Source organism: Sphaeramia orbicularis, chromosome 3 (genome assembly GCF_902148855.1).
Source record: "Sphaeramia orbicularis chromosome 3, fSphaOr1.1, whole genome shotgun sequence".
NCBI lineage: Eukaryota > Metazoa > Chordata > Actinopteri > Kurtiformes > Apogonidae > Sphaeramia > Sphaeramia orbicularis.
Window position 1 is genome coordinate 16197616 of NC_043959.1, and position 18337 is coordinate 16215952.

At 44.6% G+C, this 18337-nt stretch overlaps 1 protein-coding gene across 4 annotated transcripts in view; it reads left to right on the plus strand.

The window, feature by feature from the left end:
• LOC115410233 (leucine-rich repeat serine/threonine-protein kinase 1-like) overlaps window positions 1-18337 on the plus strand; it is a 57505-nt gene that overhangs the window by 13316 nt on the left and 25852 nt on the right. For all 4 annotated transcript variants that reach the window (XM_030121802.1, XM_030121789.1, XM_030121795.1 and 1 more), the window contains 11 exons: window positions 213-384; window positions 2713-2892; window positions 11439-11575; window positions 11941-12167; window positions 12526-12653; window positions 13138-13301; window positions 14942-15079; window positions 15337-15449; window positions 15661-15731; window positions 16131-16260; window positions 16844-16956. In XM_030121802.1, coding sequence (XP_029977662.1) covers window positions 213-384; window positions 2713-2892; window positions 11439-11575; window positions 11941-12167; window positions 12526-12653; window positions 13138-13301; window positions 14942-15079; window positions 15337-15449; window positions 15661-15731; window positions 16131-16260; window positions 16844-16956 — 1573 coding nt within the window. The remainder of the gene's footprint in view (window positions 1-212; window positions 385-2712; window positions 2893-11438; window positions 11576-11940; window positions 12168-12525; window positions 12654-13137; window positions 13302-14941; window positions 15080-15336; window positions 15450-15660; window positions 15732-16130; window positions 16261-16843; window positions 16957-18337) is intronic.

Below are 18337 nucleotides of genomic sequence, written 5' to 3' on the forward strand. Positions count from 1 at the left end.
ACGTTGGTCAACATTAATGCACATATTTCCATAGTTTGTTCTTCGTTTCCTCGTTCGTTGGTTCCACATGTAATCACTGTTTGTTTGTGCAGATGTTTGTCCAAGCACAGTAGAAGAATACTGAATAATCTAAAGTACAGTTTGTGTCTGTATTTGGTCTGTTCCTGTGGCTGCTGTGACGTTCTAGTAGATGTTCTACCTGTGTTCTCCAGGTCCGTCTCCTGTATATGGCCTCTCAACATGGAGATCTGCAGAGCGTCACGTACCTTCTGAAAGAGGCTCATGTAGCGGTCCCTCACGAACCGTCCAATGGAAACCCGGCCATCGTAGCGGCGTACTACGGCCACACCAGCCTGGTCAAAGAGCTTCTGGACTCCATCCCTGGTACGAGAAACCGCTTATGAAGACGCTCTGAACTAGTGCTCTGGTTCCTGTGGTTCTCCTTCCTCAGTGTTTTAACTGTATGTGGGACGGTGCAGGATTTGGACCTGGTTTACACTAGAAGGAAATACATGAGTTCAGTGTTTTAGGGTCAGGTTTCCATCCAAAATAATCAGTAATTTTACCCAAATGTATTAGCAAAATTACAAATTCAGTGTTTTAAGACTTCAGTTCTGATAATGACCTAACCCTAACCCCTGGTCTAACTGTAACCCTGGTCTAACCCTAACTCCTGGTCTAACTGTAACCTCTGGTCTAACCCTAACCCTGGTCTAACTCTAACCTCTGCTCTAACCCTAACTCCTGGTCTAACTCTAACCCCTGGTCTAACTCTAACCCTGGTCTAACCCTAACCCCTGGTCTTACTCTAACCCTGGTCTAACCCTAACCTCTGGTCTAACCCTAACCCCTGCTCTAACTCTAACCCCTGCTCTAACCCTAACCCCTGGTCAAACCCTAACCCTGGTCTAACTCTAACCCCTGCTCTAAGCCTAACCCCTGGTCTAACCCTAACCCTGGTCTAACCCTAACCCTGGTCTAACTCAAACCCCTGGTCTAACCCTCACCCCTGTTCTAACCCTAACCCTGGTCTAACTCTAACCCCTGCTCTAAATCTAACCCTGGTCTAACCCTGGTCCAACTCTAACCCCTGCTCTAAATCTAACCCTGGTCTAACCCTGGTCCAACTCTAACCCCTGCTCTAACCCTCACCCCTGTTCTAACCCTAACTCTGGTCTAACTCTAACCCCTGCTCTAAGCCTAACCCCTGGTCTAACCCTAACACTGGTCTAACCCTAGCCCTGCTCTAAGCCTAACCCCTAGTCTAACCCTAACCCCGATCTAACTCTAACCCCTGCTCTAACCCTAACCCTGGTCCAACTCTAACCCTGCTCTAACCCTCACCCCTGTTCTAACCCTAACTCTGGTCTAACTCTAACCCCTGCTCTAAGCCTAACCCTGCTCTAAACCTATCCCCTGGTCTAACCCTAACCTTGGTCTAACTCCAACCCCTGGTCTAACCCTAACCCTGGTCTAACTCTAACCCCTGGTCTAACTCTAACTCTGATCTAACTCTAACCCCTGGTCTAACCCTAGCCCTGCTCTAACCCTAACCCCAGGTCTCACCCTAACCCTGGTCTAACTCTATCCCCTGCTCTAACCCTGGTCTAACTCTAACCCCTGGTCTAACCCTAACCCTGGTCTAACCCTAACACTGGTCTAACCCTAGCCCTGCTCTAAGCCTAACCCCTGGTCTAACCCTAACCCCGATCTAACTCTAACCCCTGCTCTAACCCTAGCCCTGCACTAAACCTATCCCCTGGTCTAACCCTAACCTTGGTCTAACTCCAACCCCTGGTCTAACCCTCACCCCTGTTCTAACCCTAACCCTGGTCTAACTCTAACCCCTGGTCTAACTCTAACTCTGATCTAACTCTAACCCCTGGTCTAACCCTAGCCCTGCTCTAACCCTAACCCCAGGTCTCACCCTAACCCTGGTCTAACTCTATCCCCTGCTCTAACCCTGGTCTAACTCTAACCCCTGGTCTAACCCTAACCCTGGTCTAACCCTAACACTGGTCTAACCCTAGCCCTGCTCTAAGCCTAACCCCTGGTCTAACCCTAACCCTGATCTAACTCTAAGCCCTGCTCTAACCCTAGCCCTGCTCTAAACCTAACCCCTGGTCTAATCCTAACCCTGGTCTAACTCTAACCCCTGCTCTAACCCTAATCCCTGGTCTAACCCTAACCCTGGTCTAACCCTAACCCTGGTCTAACCCTAATCCTTGGTCTAACTCTAACCCTTAGTCTAACCCTAACCCTGGTCTAACCCTAACCCTGGTCTAATTCTAACCCCTGGTCTAACCCTAGCCCTGCTCTAACCCTAACCCCTGGTCCAATCCTAACCCTGGTCTAACTCTAACCCCTGCTCTAACCCTAATCCCTGGTCTAACCCTAACCCTGGTCTGACTCTAACCCTGGTCTAACCCTAACCCTGGTCTAACCCTAATCCTTGGTCTAACTCTAACCCCTGATCTAACCCTCACCCTTGTCTAACCCTAACCCCTGGTCTAACTCTAACCCCTGGTCTAACCCTAACCCCTGGTCTAACTCTAACCCCTGGTCTAACCCTAACCCCTGGTCTAACCCTAACCCTTGTCTAACCCTAACCCCTGGTCTAACTCTAACCCCTGGTCTAAGTTTAACCCCTGACCCCTTGACCGTTTGAGATTTGATGAAGATGATGAAGCGGATCCATGTGGTCTGTGGTAGGTCCATGTCTGAGCAGAGACCTGCTGAACTGGATGTTGGCCACGTCATGCCAGCAGGGCCACATGGACGTGGTCCGTCTGCTGGTCCACAACTACGATGCAGACGCCAAAGACTGTGGGAGCCACAGCGAGGAGTTTGCAGTGATAACTGGTCTGCCGCTGTACGCCGCCGCACAGGCAGGTGAGAACGGAAACAATGCACGCCTGCATGATTGGTCAAGTCACAAACATATAATCAATAATCAGTCCAATCTGACATAGACCTTGAAGACCAAAGTCACAGATTCATAAAGTCAAATTAAGACGATGTCGGGTCACGATGAGTAAATACAAATAAAAGCATCAGTATCATGTGTGATCATCACTGGCCTGGAGAAGCTCCAGGTGGGCGTGGCCATCCTGAACAGGTCACATGTGCTCGATTACTGTGTGTTTTGATGATCAGCCTGACTGATCAACTCCTTATCACCTCAAATGTCAATGAGTCCATTTACATTCACATCTGGTTTCTGGAGTAATCAGATTACTATTGATCCTGTAAACAGGATAATCTAATCATCTTTATCCGATAACAGCAGTAATCTGATTTTAATAAATCAGATTAACACACCTAGATTTGTCCCCAATACTTTGATGTCTTCACACATGTAAACAGGTTCATCTGATTTATTTAGTTCTGTTACATCTGCATGAGTACAACTTTTTAAAACCTCTATATAAACTGAAGTTACGCAGCGACAACGTGAGGAGAAGGAAAAAGGTAAACAAACATGGCACGTAGCATAAAAAAGTCGGCAAAGACTGACCTCTGAAGTGAAGAGGAAACATGTTTGTGCTACAGCAAATGAAAACTCTGCACATCCTCCATGTGTTTGACGGGAGGAAAGGCAAGAATGGAGACACAGTCCAGAAGTTGTCCTTTAGAATGTGCCAGATAAGACCAGATGTTTGGAAAAGGACAGGAAGTGGACATCTGACATCATAACGTATGTTCATACTCCAAAAGAAATCAGATAATGGACTGAAACATGTAAACCAGGGTTTACGATTATCGCATTTCTGAAGTGCATGTGTGTGGATCTGATTATACCAATTATCGGATTACTCCCAGTTATCATGTTTTTATGGTCTTGAATAGGGCTCTGTAAATGGCCTTGCTAGTCGCTGAACTAGCTATCCAAACAGTTAAACATGAGAACACTCAGAAACGTCACAGACTCCGGAGGATGATCAGTGTAGTTTACTGAGAAATTCTTATTTCATTGTGAAACTGTAATACAGAAAAAACAGGAATATGTATATCAGTAATCGTGTCAGACAATAATCAGAGAACACAACCAGCACATCCACACATGCATAACAATGACCTGAGACCACTAGCATTGCTATTAGCATCGCGGTTAGCACGACGATTCCACACATTTTATAGATTGTTAAGAACACTCTAACACACAAATGCACAACCAAACAGCAATGTACAAAGTATAGAATCACCTCTAACACATAATACTTACGGACGATGCATGAACAAACATCAAATTAAAAGAAACCAAGGTCAGTAGCACTGTCACGTACTAGTGAGAACTTCTTTAACCACTTCCTGTTCAATTCTTCTTCTACTATTTTTTAATAACATAGACTAACAATGGCCACTAGATGGCGTATTTTGACAAGGTATCAAGAACATCATCTACAGTGAACATAACACTCCCCGCCTGGGATCATAATGATCCCACATTCAGGTCCATTCAATCAGTTTACTCTGGGGATAAGAGTAAAACCATTTCCGTTACAGGGTGGCAGAAAGTCCTTTTACTGCCCGCATGAGAAGTTGTTACTTCAACTTTCCGAACTAATCCATCTTGGCTTGGAAAAGTTTTAGTGATAATAGACATGGGCCACTCGTTCCTTTTCACTTGAGAGTCCTTGAGCAAGACAATGTCTCCTTCTTTAAGATTCGGTTTCTTGTCCTGCCATTTGTGGCGTACCTGAAGTGTGTGGAGGTACTCTCGTCTCCATTTTGACCAGAACGTGTCGGCGAGACTTTGTACCCTTTTCCACTGTTCTTTCAGAAGCATTCCCTTTTCAAAGTTGCCCGGAGGTGGTGGTGGTGATCTTGTTTTCATAGTGAGCAACATTGATGGTGTGAGGATTAGTGGCGACTCAGGGTCAGTTGACACAGGAACAAGAGGGCGAGCGTTTATGATAGCGGATACTTCAGCCATAAATGTTGACAACAGTTCGTGAGTTATCTGTACTTTTTTACAGTCTTGGAGCATAGAGTTGAGGATGCGTCTGGCTATTCCAATCATTCGCTCCCAGGCACCGCCCATATGTGATGCATGAGGCGGGTTGAAGATCCATGTACAGTTCTGTTCATTCAGGTAGTTTTCAACATCCTTTTTGTTGAAGTCTGTCCTATCCATTTTCAGTTTTCGGGAAGCACCAATAAAGTTTGTGCCACAGTCGGACCTTATTTGTTTCACAGGGCCTCTGATTGCGAAAAGGCGTCTCAAGGCGTTGATAAAACTGTCAGTACTCATTGTTTCAATTAACTCTATGTGGACTGCTCTTGTTGACATACATGAAAACATTACCGCCCACCTTTTAGAGTTTGCCTGCCCTCCTCTTGTGCGGCGTGTTACCACATCCCATGGCCCGAACACATCAACACCCACATATGTGAAGGGGGGTGCTACTTGCATTCGCTCGGATGGTAAATTTCCCATTTGTTGACATTCCGTCTTTCCTCGTAGTTTCCTGCAAGTGACGCACTTGTAAAGGACTGAGCTGATGCTTCGCTTGGCTCCTACTAGCCAGAATCCTGCTGCTCTAATAGCACCTTCTGTGAAATGTCTCCCTTGATGTTTCACAGTTTCATGGTAGTGGCGGATTAGGAGTGTTGCGAGGTGGTGTCGAGCAGGAATGATGAGGGGATTGGTGATGTCAATGCCTAGTTCAGACTGTGTGATGCGGCCCCCAACTCTTAACAGTCCATCATTGTCGAGAATAGGGTGCAGCTTCCAGAGCCTGCTTGAGGGGGCTATCTTGGTCTTTTCTTGTATATGTTTCAATTCCTCTTTAAAGTATTCACTTTGAACACTTTTTACAACACAAACTTTAGCCTTTATCAGCTCCTCTTCTGTAGGTCGACATAGGTGCCAGCCATGACAACTAGAAGCTTGGTTGAAGTGGGTAAAGGAATAGGCAACGTGAACCAAACAGGCTATTGCTCTGATGAGAGTACTGTAGTTGGAAAATCTTTCGAAACGTGCAGGACTTATTGTGGGTTTTGTCACATGAGTGAGGCTTGTTGTCACCAAGGGACGTATTTCTGTGTCAAGGGCAGGATTGACAAGATCATATGTATTTGGAGATGAAAACTGCTCAGATGTTTTGACAAGAAAGGCTGGTCCTTCTAACCATGTTGTGTTTCTCAGCTGTGCTGCTGTGACAGATCGGGACCCATAGTCCGCTGGGTTGAGGTCAGATGGAATGTATTTCCACTGACTGGGACATGCCGACTGTAGGATGCGTTGGACTCTGTTGTGCACATACACGTAGAACCTTCGGGACTGATTGTATATGTACCCTAATACAACTTTACTGTCCGTGTAATACTCAATGTTGTCAAATGTGATGTCTATTTCTGCTACAACCAACTCTGCAACTTCAACTGCGAGTACTGCAGCGCATAGCTCTAATCTGGGGATAGTAAGACCAGCCTGAGGAGCTAACTTTGTTTTTCCAAATACAAAGCCCACTTCTGTTTTGTCTGGAGTGGATAGCTTTATGTAGGCAACGGCGGCGATGGCTTTTACTGATGCATCAGCAAATACACAAAGTTCTTTCTTTTGAGCGCATGTTGTAGAGAGGGATGTATATGGACGTGGTATTTGGAGACTTTGTAAATCTTGGAGTGAGTCTCTCCACTTACTCCACTCTGCTTTCATGCTGTCTGGAAGAGGTGCGTCCCAGTTGGTTGTAACGGTATTGAGTTCTCTCAGAATGAATCTTCCTTGGATCGTGATAGGAGCAAGAAACCCAAGTGGGTCGTAGAGGCTATTAACTGTAGAGAGGACACCTCTGCGTGTGAAAGGTTTTTGATCATCATTGACTTTAAATGTGAATAAGTCTGTACCAATATTCCACAACAACCCTAGACTGCGTTGTACTGGTAAATTTTGAGTACACAAGTCTAAGTTCTCAATGTCTTTTGCACGGTCCTCTGGGGGAAAGGCCTCTAGGACAGCAGGACGATTGGAGGTGACTTTGTGTAACCTAAGGTTTGAAGATGCGAGAACATGTTGTGCTTGTTTGAGAATGTGAACTGCTTCTTTCTCAGTAGCAAGTGACTTCAGGGCATCATCAACGTAGAAGTTTCGCTCGATAAACTGGCGCACATCACTTCCACAGTACACTTCGCCACTAGCTGCGGCTCTTTTCAGGCCATACATGGCGACGGAGGGTGAGGGACTATTCCCAAAGATGTGCACACACATACGATACTCAACAACTTCAGAGGACATGTCATTATCTTTGTACCATAAGAAGCGGAGAAAGTCTCTGTGGCTTGGTTTGACGACAAAACAATGGAACATGTGCTCGATATCTGCAGTTATTGCGACTTGCTCCTTTCTAAACCTCATTAGCACACCTTCTAGACTATTGTTTAGGTCGGGGCCTGACAGTAGCACATCATTGAGTGACACTCCCTCGTATGGGGCACTTGAGTCAAACACAACCCTGACTCTATCAGGTTTCTTTGGATGATAAACCCCGAACAGAGGCAGGTACCAGCATTCCTGGTTCTGACCAAGTGGTGGCGCAACTTCTGCATGTCCTCTGCTGAGCATGTTCTCCATGGATTCCAGAAAATGCACTTTCTTTTCAGGGTGCTTTTCCAGGGTGCGCCTGAGCGACATGAGGCGGTCATAAGCCAGTTGTCTGTTGTTTGGAAGCCGTTGCCGTGGCGACTTAAAGGGTAGGGGGCCTACCCATCTATTGTCACTGTCCTGATGGAATTCAGAGTCCATTATTTGAAGAAACTGCGTGTCCTCGACTGAAGGAGCAAGTTTATGGTCGTCTGCTGAGCGTGCAAAAATCTGTTGGCCAATGTTGTCTGCATTACATCTTGACTCACGAATGTTTGTGGAGATTTGTTCTGCGTTGTGACAATGTCCAGGAACCTTTATGAATGTCTCTTTGACTTTGATTTTACTGTTGCATGGCTTAAAATAGCTTGTGCGGCCATTCTCCAGAATAAAGGTTTTGTAGGTGTTCACTTGTGGGGGTCTGTGTACTCCTTTCAGACAGACATCACCTACAACCACCCATCCTAAATCGAGTCTCTGAGCAAATGGGGAGTTTCCTGGGCCGTTTATTTGTTCCCTGACCTTATGAACCCTCAATACGTCTCTGCCGAGCAGAAGCAGTATGTCAGCTGTGGGATCCAGTGGCGGGATCATGTCAGCTATCCGTTGCAGATGGGCGTGGTGACTGGCAGCTTCTGGAGTAGGGATTTCTGACCGGTTATTGGGAATGTCATTGCATTCAAGGAGTGTTGGCAGAGGAAAGCTCAGCTTTTCGTTCACTGGCTCCACCATCAAGCCATATGCTCTCCTTCCGGTTACTCCTATGAGTCCAGCACATGTCTTCAGTGTGTAGGGGTGACTTGTTCCTTGGATCTGAAACAGGTCAAAGAACTGAGAGCGAACAAGTGAGCGGTTGCTTTGTTCATCTAAGATTGCGTACATTTTCTTTGTTTGCTCTTTGTGACCAGCAGGGTACACGTTCACCAGCGTTATCTTCGAACATTCCCTGGTACTCACTCCTTCTCCACAAACTTCAGTGCAGCTAGATGTAACTTCATGGGTGTCTGCTTTGTCTTTCTCCCCGCCTTGCTGTTCGAGGGGAGGGGACGCTTTGGACTCCCAGGGGGCTGCACCTGGGTGGAGAGCTGAAATGTGAGTATTGCTGTCACACTCCATACATACAATTTCTGCGATACAGTTCTTTGCAAGGTGATTGGTGGATGAGCAGCAACGAAAACAGATGTTATACTTTTTGAGAATCTGTTTGCGTTCTTCAAGAGCTTTCTCTCTGAAACCTCTGCATCGTTTTAGAGGGTGGGGTTTATTGTGAATTGAACATTGTTTGTTCGGGTTAGCTGAGGTTTTCATATTTTCTCTCTCTGATTTGTCCGCTGTAGATACTTGAGTTTTGTGAACAGATATGGGCATCTTAAGAAATCTTTCGGGGACATGTTTTCTCTCTGGTGTAGGCTGGTTGGAGCTGTGCAGGTTGAAGCTGGGGTCAGTTCGTGTTTTGGCTTCGGTACGTATGAAGTTGGTGAAAACAGTAAAGGGGGGAAAGCTGGCACCATGCTCACGTTTGTACTTTGAGCCGAAAGTCATCCATTTCTCCTGTATGTTGTAAGGTAATTTGTCAACGATTGGTTGGATTCCTCTAGATGTGTCTAAATAAGACAAGCCAGGTAAATAGCCATCAAGCTTGGCAGCCTCTAGCTCTAACAGTAGATCAGCTAGATCACGAAGTTTAAGAGGTTCTCTTGTTGTAATTTTGGGGAAGTTTTCTATTTTGTGAAACAGGGCATGTTCTACGGCCTCTGTAGAGCCATATGTTTCCTCAAGTCTCTCCCAAGCCATCATTAAACCAGCTTCAGGGCACCTAATGTTGACTGCTTTCATTTGTTTGGCTTGTTTGGCTGAGGTTTTACCAAGGTAGCGCACTAGCAAATCAAGCTCCTCTCCTGCAGATAGGTCTAAACCTGCTATGGCACTTTTGAATGATGATTTCCATGCCCAGTAGTTCATAGGCTGGTCATCGAAGGTAGAAAGGCCTGTAGTTATGAGTTGACTGCGTGCAAGGTATTTGGCTAGATCGTAAGTTGGCTGGGTTACCACATTATCACTGTGAGTATTGTATGCTTTGGGGATAGATTGGTTCGCAGGTGCGAGTGATTTAAAGCTGATAGACAGGGCTTTCTCGTGGTCGTTATCAGAAGCAGCATAGATTGATGTATGGTTTGGTTTGCTTACTTGCTTTGCAACTTCAGGTTGAGGAGGAAGTGCTGGAGTAATATTTTCTGTCTTTGATGTAATTGGCTGCTTTGTTTCAGTGACTGCTGCTTGTTCTAATACATATTGAGCAGTGCGTTGTTTTTGGTCTTCTGTAAGAGATGACTCATAAGTTTCACTGCGTGTTTCGAGGCTCAATTCAAGTAGTCCAGCCTCTAAAGTATTAGCTTCTGCTATAGCAGCTTCCTTTTCTTGCTCTGCCCTAAGAGCATCAAGAGTGGCTTGTAGACGTGCTTGTTCAACTTTGATTTCAATTTCCTTTTGTGCATAGGAGGCTCTAGTTTGAGCAGCTTCTGCTTTTGCTTTTGCTCTTAGTAGTGCAAGACTAGCTGTTGAGCTTGCATGTGATGATGGTTTTCGTGAGAGGACTGATCGAGTGTCACTTTTTTGGGATTTGCTTTCAGCCATTTTAAGCTTTTTTATTTCATATGTAGAGAAATTAAGTTGATGCGTGAGCTTCTGATGCCTGTTTGCACTTTACTTAGCTCTTTGAGATGGCAGTGGCTCCACCTGGTGGCTTCTGTAGCTTTGTTGCTTGCTGTGGTGCCGTCCTTTCACTGTAAATGGCCTTGCTAGTCGCTGAACTAGCTATCCAAACAGTTAAACATGAGAACACTCAGAAACGTCACAGACTCCGGAGGATGATCAGTGTAGTTTACTGAGAAATTCTTATTTCATTGTGAAACTGTAATACAGAAAAAACAGGAATATGTATATCAGTAATCGTGTCAGACAATAATCAGAGAACACAACCAGCACATCCACACATGCATAACAATGACCTGAGACCACTAGCATTGCTATTAGCATCGCGGTTAGCACGACGATTCCACACATTTTATAGATTGTTAAGAACACTCTAACACACAAATGCACAACCAAACAGCAATGTACAAAGTATAGAATCACCTCTAACACATAATACTTACGGACGATGCATGAACAAACATCAAATTAAAAGAAACCAAGGTCAGTAGCACTGTCACGTACTAGTGAGAACTTCTTTAACCACTTCCTGTTCAATTCTTCTTCTACTATTTTTTAATAACATAGACTAACAATGGCCACTAGATGGCGTATTTTGACAAGGTATCAAGAACATCATCTACAGTGAACATAACAGGCTCAGTGATTCGGTACGGTGTAAACCATGTGACCAGTAGAACTGAGGTTCAGCCTCCACAGTGTAGTTTGTGTTTTTAACTACTACCTTGAAATGCTTTGTGGTTAATTTACACTGAGACAGGCCTGGTCGTCTGTCAAATGGTCTGGATATGTGTGTTCCAGTAGATCTGTTGGATTTGTGTGATCCACTAGATCCAGTAGATCCGTTGGATATGTGTTTCAGTACATCCAGTAGATCTGTTGGGTATGTGTACCAGTAGATCCAGTAGGTCTGTTGGATATGTGTGATCCAGTAGATCCAGTAGATCTGTTGGATATGTATGTTTCAGTAGATCTGTTGGATATGTGTGTGTTCCAGTAGATCCAGTAGATATGTTGGATATGTGGGATCCAGTAGATCTGTTGGATATGTGTGTTTCAGTAGATCTGTTGGATATGTGGGATCCAGTCGGTGGTGACCTGTGTGTGGACCTGTGCTGATAACACTGGTTCTGTGTTGTAGGGAACCAGGAGATCGCCTGTTTCCTGCTACAGAACGGAGCTGGCTTTTCTTCGTACACTCTCATGGACCATCCAGCTTTCAGCAAACGTCTCCTCAGACTCCAACTACGAGAAAATACCAACGCAGGTGGAGACCAGGTCTGTGTTCTGGACCATCATGCACCAGACTCCAGTCATGTCTTAACCCTCATCAGATCAGTGTGTGTGGAGAACAGAATCATGCTTTGAAACATCTGTAAAAGCATGATTGACAACTGTTGTTTCCAGTTCTCCTGCTCAGTTCTGGTTCTGGAGGTGGATGGTTGGAAAAGAGGCTTCAGTTCTGCATTTGTTTATATTTAGTCTTCTGATTTGGACAGAGAGGAGAGAGATGCAGAATGAAGGAATTCATCCAAATGATAATCTATATGTATGATGTTCTAATTGTTCTAGATGTTCTTGGGTCCTGTTCCATGACCAGGTGGATCCCAGGTCCCAGTGACTTATGCAGTGTGTTTGTGCAGGAGGTGGTGGTCTGTTGGAGTGGTCTTCAGCTGCCCTGGTTGGAGCTGGACTGGTTCATGGACTTCTCCTCTCGTATTGTCCACTTGGACCTGTCGTCCAACAGCCTGGCGGCGCTGCCGTCCGTGGTTCCCTGGGGTCTCGTGGGCCTCCAGGTCCTGGATCTGTCCAATAACCTTCTCAAAGAGCTGCCGGTGGTGCTGAACTCCCAAGAGGTCATCTGCTCCAGGTACATATGTCCGAGGTCAAAGGTCACTGCACAGTTCTCCAGTATCTATGTCCTCGTATTTTCCCATGAGGGTCAGTTTAATATTATTGATCAATGAACACGTACATTTATCAGTTGTGTTCTATTAAGGTTTTATCACATGTTGACCGTTTCATTTCATTTCTATTGTGACGAACAGAGGAAACATTCCAACACTAGTGTCACCGTCCAAATACTCACGGACCTTAGAGTAAATGAAGAACATCTGATCTTGAAAAACACTCTGGACACTATTAATATTCAGAAACAGATGAGTGAAAGGACACATGAATTAGGCTGAAATTGTTCCTTCATCACGTTCCTGTTAATTGTGCTTCAGTTTACGACAGGTCAGTTTATCACAGAACCAGCTGACCAGTTTACCGCCTGGACTTCTCCATCTGATTCACATCCAGAGACTTTCTGCTGCCAAGAACCAACTCGTGAAGCTGTTCGACGTCCCTGCCAGTACGTGAAGCAGTAGAACCTTAGAATGTGGCTGTAACTGAAGGTGAACCAGAAACTGAAAGACGTTAAAACAGGTTGAATCCAGAACCTCAGGTGGACTGTCAACCTGCCAAACACCTGTTTCATCTAAGGGTTAGGGTTAAAGTTAGAGTTAGGAAAATCTTACCCTGCTCTCATTGTGTTGCTCATTGTTCAAGTCAACCTTCTGGGTCTGCGCTGATCAACAATACAACTACACTTACTTCACCATTATTTGAATGTCATACATATAATAAAAGTCTTAAACACTCACATTCTTAACGTAGACATAATAAATACTGATAATAAACGGTGCTCTTGTTCTAGTGAATATTGGACTAATTGGATGTTGTTCAGACTGTTTGTAGGTTTCTAGTTGTAAACCTGCTCCTTAGGTTTGACTGTTTACCGTTTTCATCTTCAGAGTCTTGTATTTGACTGTTTTCCCACCTTTACCTTCTGTTAGCAACGAACTGGATTGGTCTCCGGAAGCTGGAGGAGTTGGACGTGTCTGATAACAGTCTGATGGATCTACCCACAAACATCATGCACTGTCTGAAGTCCCTGATGGTCCTCAACGTCTGCAGAAACAAACTGGCATCATTCCCCGACCCCTGGGCCTGTCCTCTGGTAAAACTCAACCTACTAACCCTAACCACTGGTAAAACTACACCTACTAACCCTAACCACTGGTAAAACTCAACCTACTAACCCTAACCACTAGTAAAACTCAACCTACTAACCATAACCACTGGTAAAACTCAACTTACTAACCCTATCCTCTGGTAAAACTCAACCTGCTAACCCTGTCCTTTGGTAAAACTCAACCTACCAACCCTGTCCTCCGGTAAAACTCAACCTACTAACCCTGTCCTTTGGTAAAACTCAACCTACTAACCCTCACCACTGGTAAAACTCAACCTACTAACCCTGTCCTCTGATACGACTCAACCTACTAACCTTAACCACTGGAAAAACTCAACTTACTAACCCTATCCTCTGGTAAAACTCAACCCACTAACCCTGTCCTCCGGTAAAACTTAACCTACTAACCCTGTCCACTGATACAACTCAACCTATTAACCTTAACCACTGGTAAAACTCAACCTACTAACCCTAACCACTGATACAACTCAACTTACTAACCCTGTCCTCTGGTAAAACTCAACCTACTAACCCTATCCCCTGGTAAAAATCAACCTACTAACCCTATCCTCTGGTAAAACTCAACCCACTAACCCTGTCCTCCGGTAAAACTTAATCTACTAACCCTGTCCATTGATACAACTCAACCTATTAACCTTAACCACTGGTAAAACTCAACCTACTAACCCTGTCCTCTGGTAAAACTCAAACTACTAACCCTGTCCTTTGGTAAAACTCAACCTACTTAGCCTAACCACTGGTAAAACTCAACCTACTAAGCCTAACCACTGGTGAAACTCAACCTACTAACCCTGTCCACTGATACAACTCAACCTGCTAACCCTAACCACTGATAAAACTCAACCTACTAAGCCTAACTACTGGTAAAACTCAACCTACTAACCCTATCCTCTGGTGAAACTCAACCTACTAACCCTGTCCACTGATACAACTCAACCTGCTAACCCTAACCACTGTTAAACTCAACCTACTAACCCTAGCCTCTGGTAAAACTCAAACTACTAACCCTAACCTCTGGTAAAACTCAACCTACTAACCCTGTTTTGAAGAACTGAAGAACTCACATCACAACACTGGAGGTACTTTGCATGATGGGTAATCCCTGCCCCCCCAGGCTTGGACTCTTGGCACTAGGCATGATGGGTAATGACTTGAGCCTTGTCCCTTCCTTGTGGTGGACCATCTTTCTGGACCAGGGTCAATGTGGACTCATCAGACCTGTTGGGTGTTTGTGATGTGTTTAATCCAGTAGAAGGACAAATACTCATCTAATAAATATCTTATTTAACGCCACAGAAGTGAAAAAGTTAAAATAGAAAACTATCCGTATATAAATCTGATTCTGGTGTTGGATGGAAGTTTCAGCAGGTTCTGATGATGCACTGGACCTGATGCAAGATATCTGGAATGGACGTGGTGGTGGTGGTGGGGGGTTCTGGTCCATTTTATTGGAGTAGAACCAGTCGTCATGGGTGATTATGAAGACCTGATGAATTTGGATGAGTGTAAACAAAGCGCAGACAGGTGGAGGGTTGGAGCTGAGGACCACAGGTGCAGATACCAGGAGGACTAATCACAAACCGCTGTTTGACGTTGTGTTGCAGAAACAATGCAGAGCCTCGTCCAATGAGATGGAGAGTCTTCCAAACACCATCTCCATCTTCTGGAGGACTCAGCTACAAGAGGTGGACTTCTCCGACAACCACCTAAAGGAGCTGCCGTCGTATATATTTGAACTGGAGGTAACCACAGATCATTTGGAAGGCCATAGTATTAGCATTAGCCTACTAATATATATGCACAGAAAAGAGTAAACAGTCCATTGGTTCATTTCACAATTACAAACACAACACGACAAAAACTACATTAAATATGAAACCTCCCCCGGTCCTCCTCCTCCTCCTCATGCTTCTCCTCGTGCTCCTCATCCTCCTCCTCCCCCCACCCCCTGGTCCTCCCCCTCCTCTCCTGGTCCTCTTCCTGCTCCTCCTCCCTCCAGGCTGTGGTATGGTTGAAACTGTCCGGTAACCTCCTGGTGACCCTTCCTCCTCCCTCCAGGTGGAGGTGTTCTCAGCTCCGAACCCTCGATGTCTCCAAGAACCATTTGGGAAAGTATGTCCAGGTGTTTCAGTAGATGTTTCAGTTCTATCTGTTTCTGTAGATGTTTCAGTTCTGTTTCAGTAGATGTTTCAGTTCTATCTGTTTCAGTTTTATCTATTTCCGTAGATGTTTCAGCTGTGAATGTGTATTTTCAGATGATAACAGATGTTTCAGTTCTTCATGTTCCCTAATGTCCGGTTCCTCATCTCATTGTTGGTTTCAGGACAGAGGAGGTTCCCAAAACCCGGAGACTGGGCTTCCTGACGACGTGGAATCGGAGGGACCCGGATCCAGGTACCACCTCAACAGGTCTTAGAACTGTCACACTATGATGAACTGAGGGCTTCAGGGTCCTGTCACACCAACACCAGCATTAATTAGTCACATGATTAATGTCCAAATCACAACAAAAAGATGAAGACGAACATTCAGCAGCAGAAATATTGTCAAACCTTAATGTCAGTGTGTTTTATAATGAAATCTACAAATGAAATGAGGCACAGATGTGGAATTAATACAGGAAGTCCTATCAGTGAAATACTGGATAGTTTTACTGAACATTACAATTTACACAAAGTAGGAACAACTTCCTGTTGGAAAGGAAAATACTTGCTGGGTTAGGGTTAACCCTAACTCTAACCCTAACCCTCAGTCTAATTGGTTACCAATATGCTGCCTCCCTCTTTTCCCCAGTGTGTCCCATCGAGTTTCCCATGATTCTACGGGATTCCCTGGAAGTGTTGTTTCTGAATGATAACCATCTGGAGTGTGTTCCTCAGTCGGTGTGTGGTCTGCACAGCCTCACTGAGCTCTACCTGTCCAGGTCAGTCACACATCTGGACAGCCATCATTTACTACATTTTCAGTCTTTAGGCTAGGGGTCTTTGGGTTAGGGGTTAGGGTTAGGATTAGGGGTCTTTGGGTTAGGGGTTAGGGTTAAGGTTAGGGTTAGGGGTCTTTGGGTTAGGATTAGGGGTCTTTGGGTTAGGGGTTAAGGTGAGGATTAGGGTTAGGGGTTTTAGGGTTAGGGGTCTTTGGGTTAGAGTTAGGGCTAGGGGTCTTTGGGGAGGGTTAGGGGTCTTTGGGTTAGGGTTACTGTTAGGGTTAGTTGTCTTTGGGTTAGGATTAGGGTCAGGGGTCTTTGGGTTAGGGGTCTTTGGGTTAGGGGTCTTTGGGATAGGGGTTAGGGGTCTTTGGGTTAGGGTTAGGGTTAGGGCTAGGGGTCTTTGGGGAGGGTTAGGGGTCTTTGGGTTAGGGTAGGTGTTGGATGACCATGTTCATACAAGTACATTTCAGATCCACATCCTTTAGTAAAAGTAGAACAAATGTCATTAAACTGGATGTAGGTGGTGGATTTCACTGTGAACATCCTGTGTATAACACCATCTGATCTGATCTGAGAACAGTAACCCTGGCATCCGGGAGCTTCCAGCAGAACTTGGTCAACTGTCCAATCTGTGGCAGCTGGACATCGAAGACCTCAACATCAGTAACGTCCCCCAGGAAGTAAGAAAAGAAGGTACCTGTTTGGCAGTAAAGACCATCTACCCAGTTCTAGTCTGAGGCCTGGTGGACTGGATTCACTGCTCTTATTGAAACTTCATGTCTGTTTAGTTGAATATTTTCATACATGTAGGTTGGTTTAACTGTAGAAGTTTGAAGATGCACCAATAAAACTGTTAATTTAGTTTAATCCCAGTCACATGAATTAGATTTATTTATAATCCAGGTTAAGGTTTGGTCTTCAAACTGGTCCATAACTCATTGAAACCACACGTCCATATGTGGACGTAAGATTTAAAGCTAAATAAAAGTGGACACATGGATGTATTTTCAAGTTCAGCCATGAAACCACAGCTAACGTCCACTTGAATCCAAACTCCAAACCCTAACCCTAACCTCAGTCCAATGGTGTCCAGTGGAGGATGGGACATTCTAGTTTGGCCTCCATCCCATTGAACCCTAAACCCAACATCTTTTACTCTCAGTGGAAACATGTGAATGACTTCAGTAACTTCTACAAACATTAGAGTGGATTCTCTAACACCTGTACTTTACTCATGTTTCCACAGTATCCTGCATTCACACCAGGACTAAAGCCCACTGGGTTAGGGTTAGGGTTAGGGTTGGGATTAGAGGGTCAAGGTTAAGGTCAGGGTTAGGGTTAGAGGGTTAGGGTTGGGGTTAGGTTTAGAGTGTTAGGGCTAGAGTTAGAAGGTTAGGGTTGGTCCACATCAGTCTGACATTTAGGACAAATTCTGTCTTTATATTTACTTTAAATATAAGGTAACATGTAGATATGATTCTTTAAATGTGTACATATTGTGGCAGTTTCTAATCTACAGCACATTTTAACGGTAAACACCTGGATGTTGTTACCAAATTTGTCTGAAGTCAGTTCGTAAACCTCAGAATAACATCAGCTATAAAGGCGTTATGTTCTCTGTTCTTGTCTGTAGAATCCAGTTAACATTCTAATACACATTCTTTGCAATTTGTACATATTTATTGAAATCCTCGTTTAAGAGGTGATACTAAGTTTTGGTTGGTTTTCTTATTCCATTTTTATACATGGATATCTTTGAATGTTATCCTCATCTTCTTATCAGAGGATTGTTCGTAGTAATGTGTGATGATTCTTTGAACCCATTCAGTGGATTAAAGTGTTTACTCATCACTGTTTTAAATCAAGTGGATTCTGGGTGTTCATTGACCCTTTAGACTGAATACTGGGTTATAGGCCCAATCCCAATCCCAATTCACCCCTTGGCCCCACCCCCTTCCCCTCCCTCTTGGCCCTTGCACTTGGCTTATAAAATAATCTTTAAAATAATAAACATCTTATGTGTAAATGATTGAATGATTCAGACACAATCAGTAACTTACACCATGGGCTATAA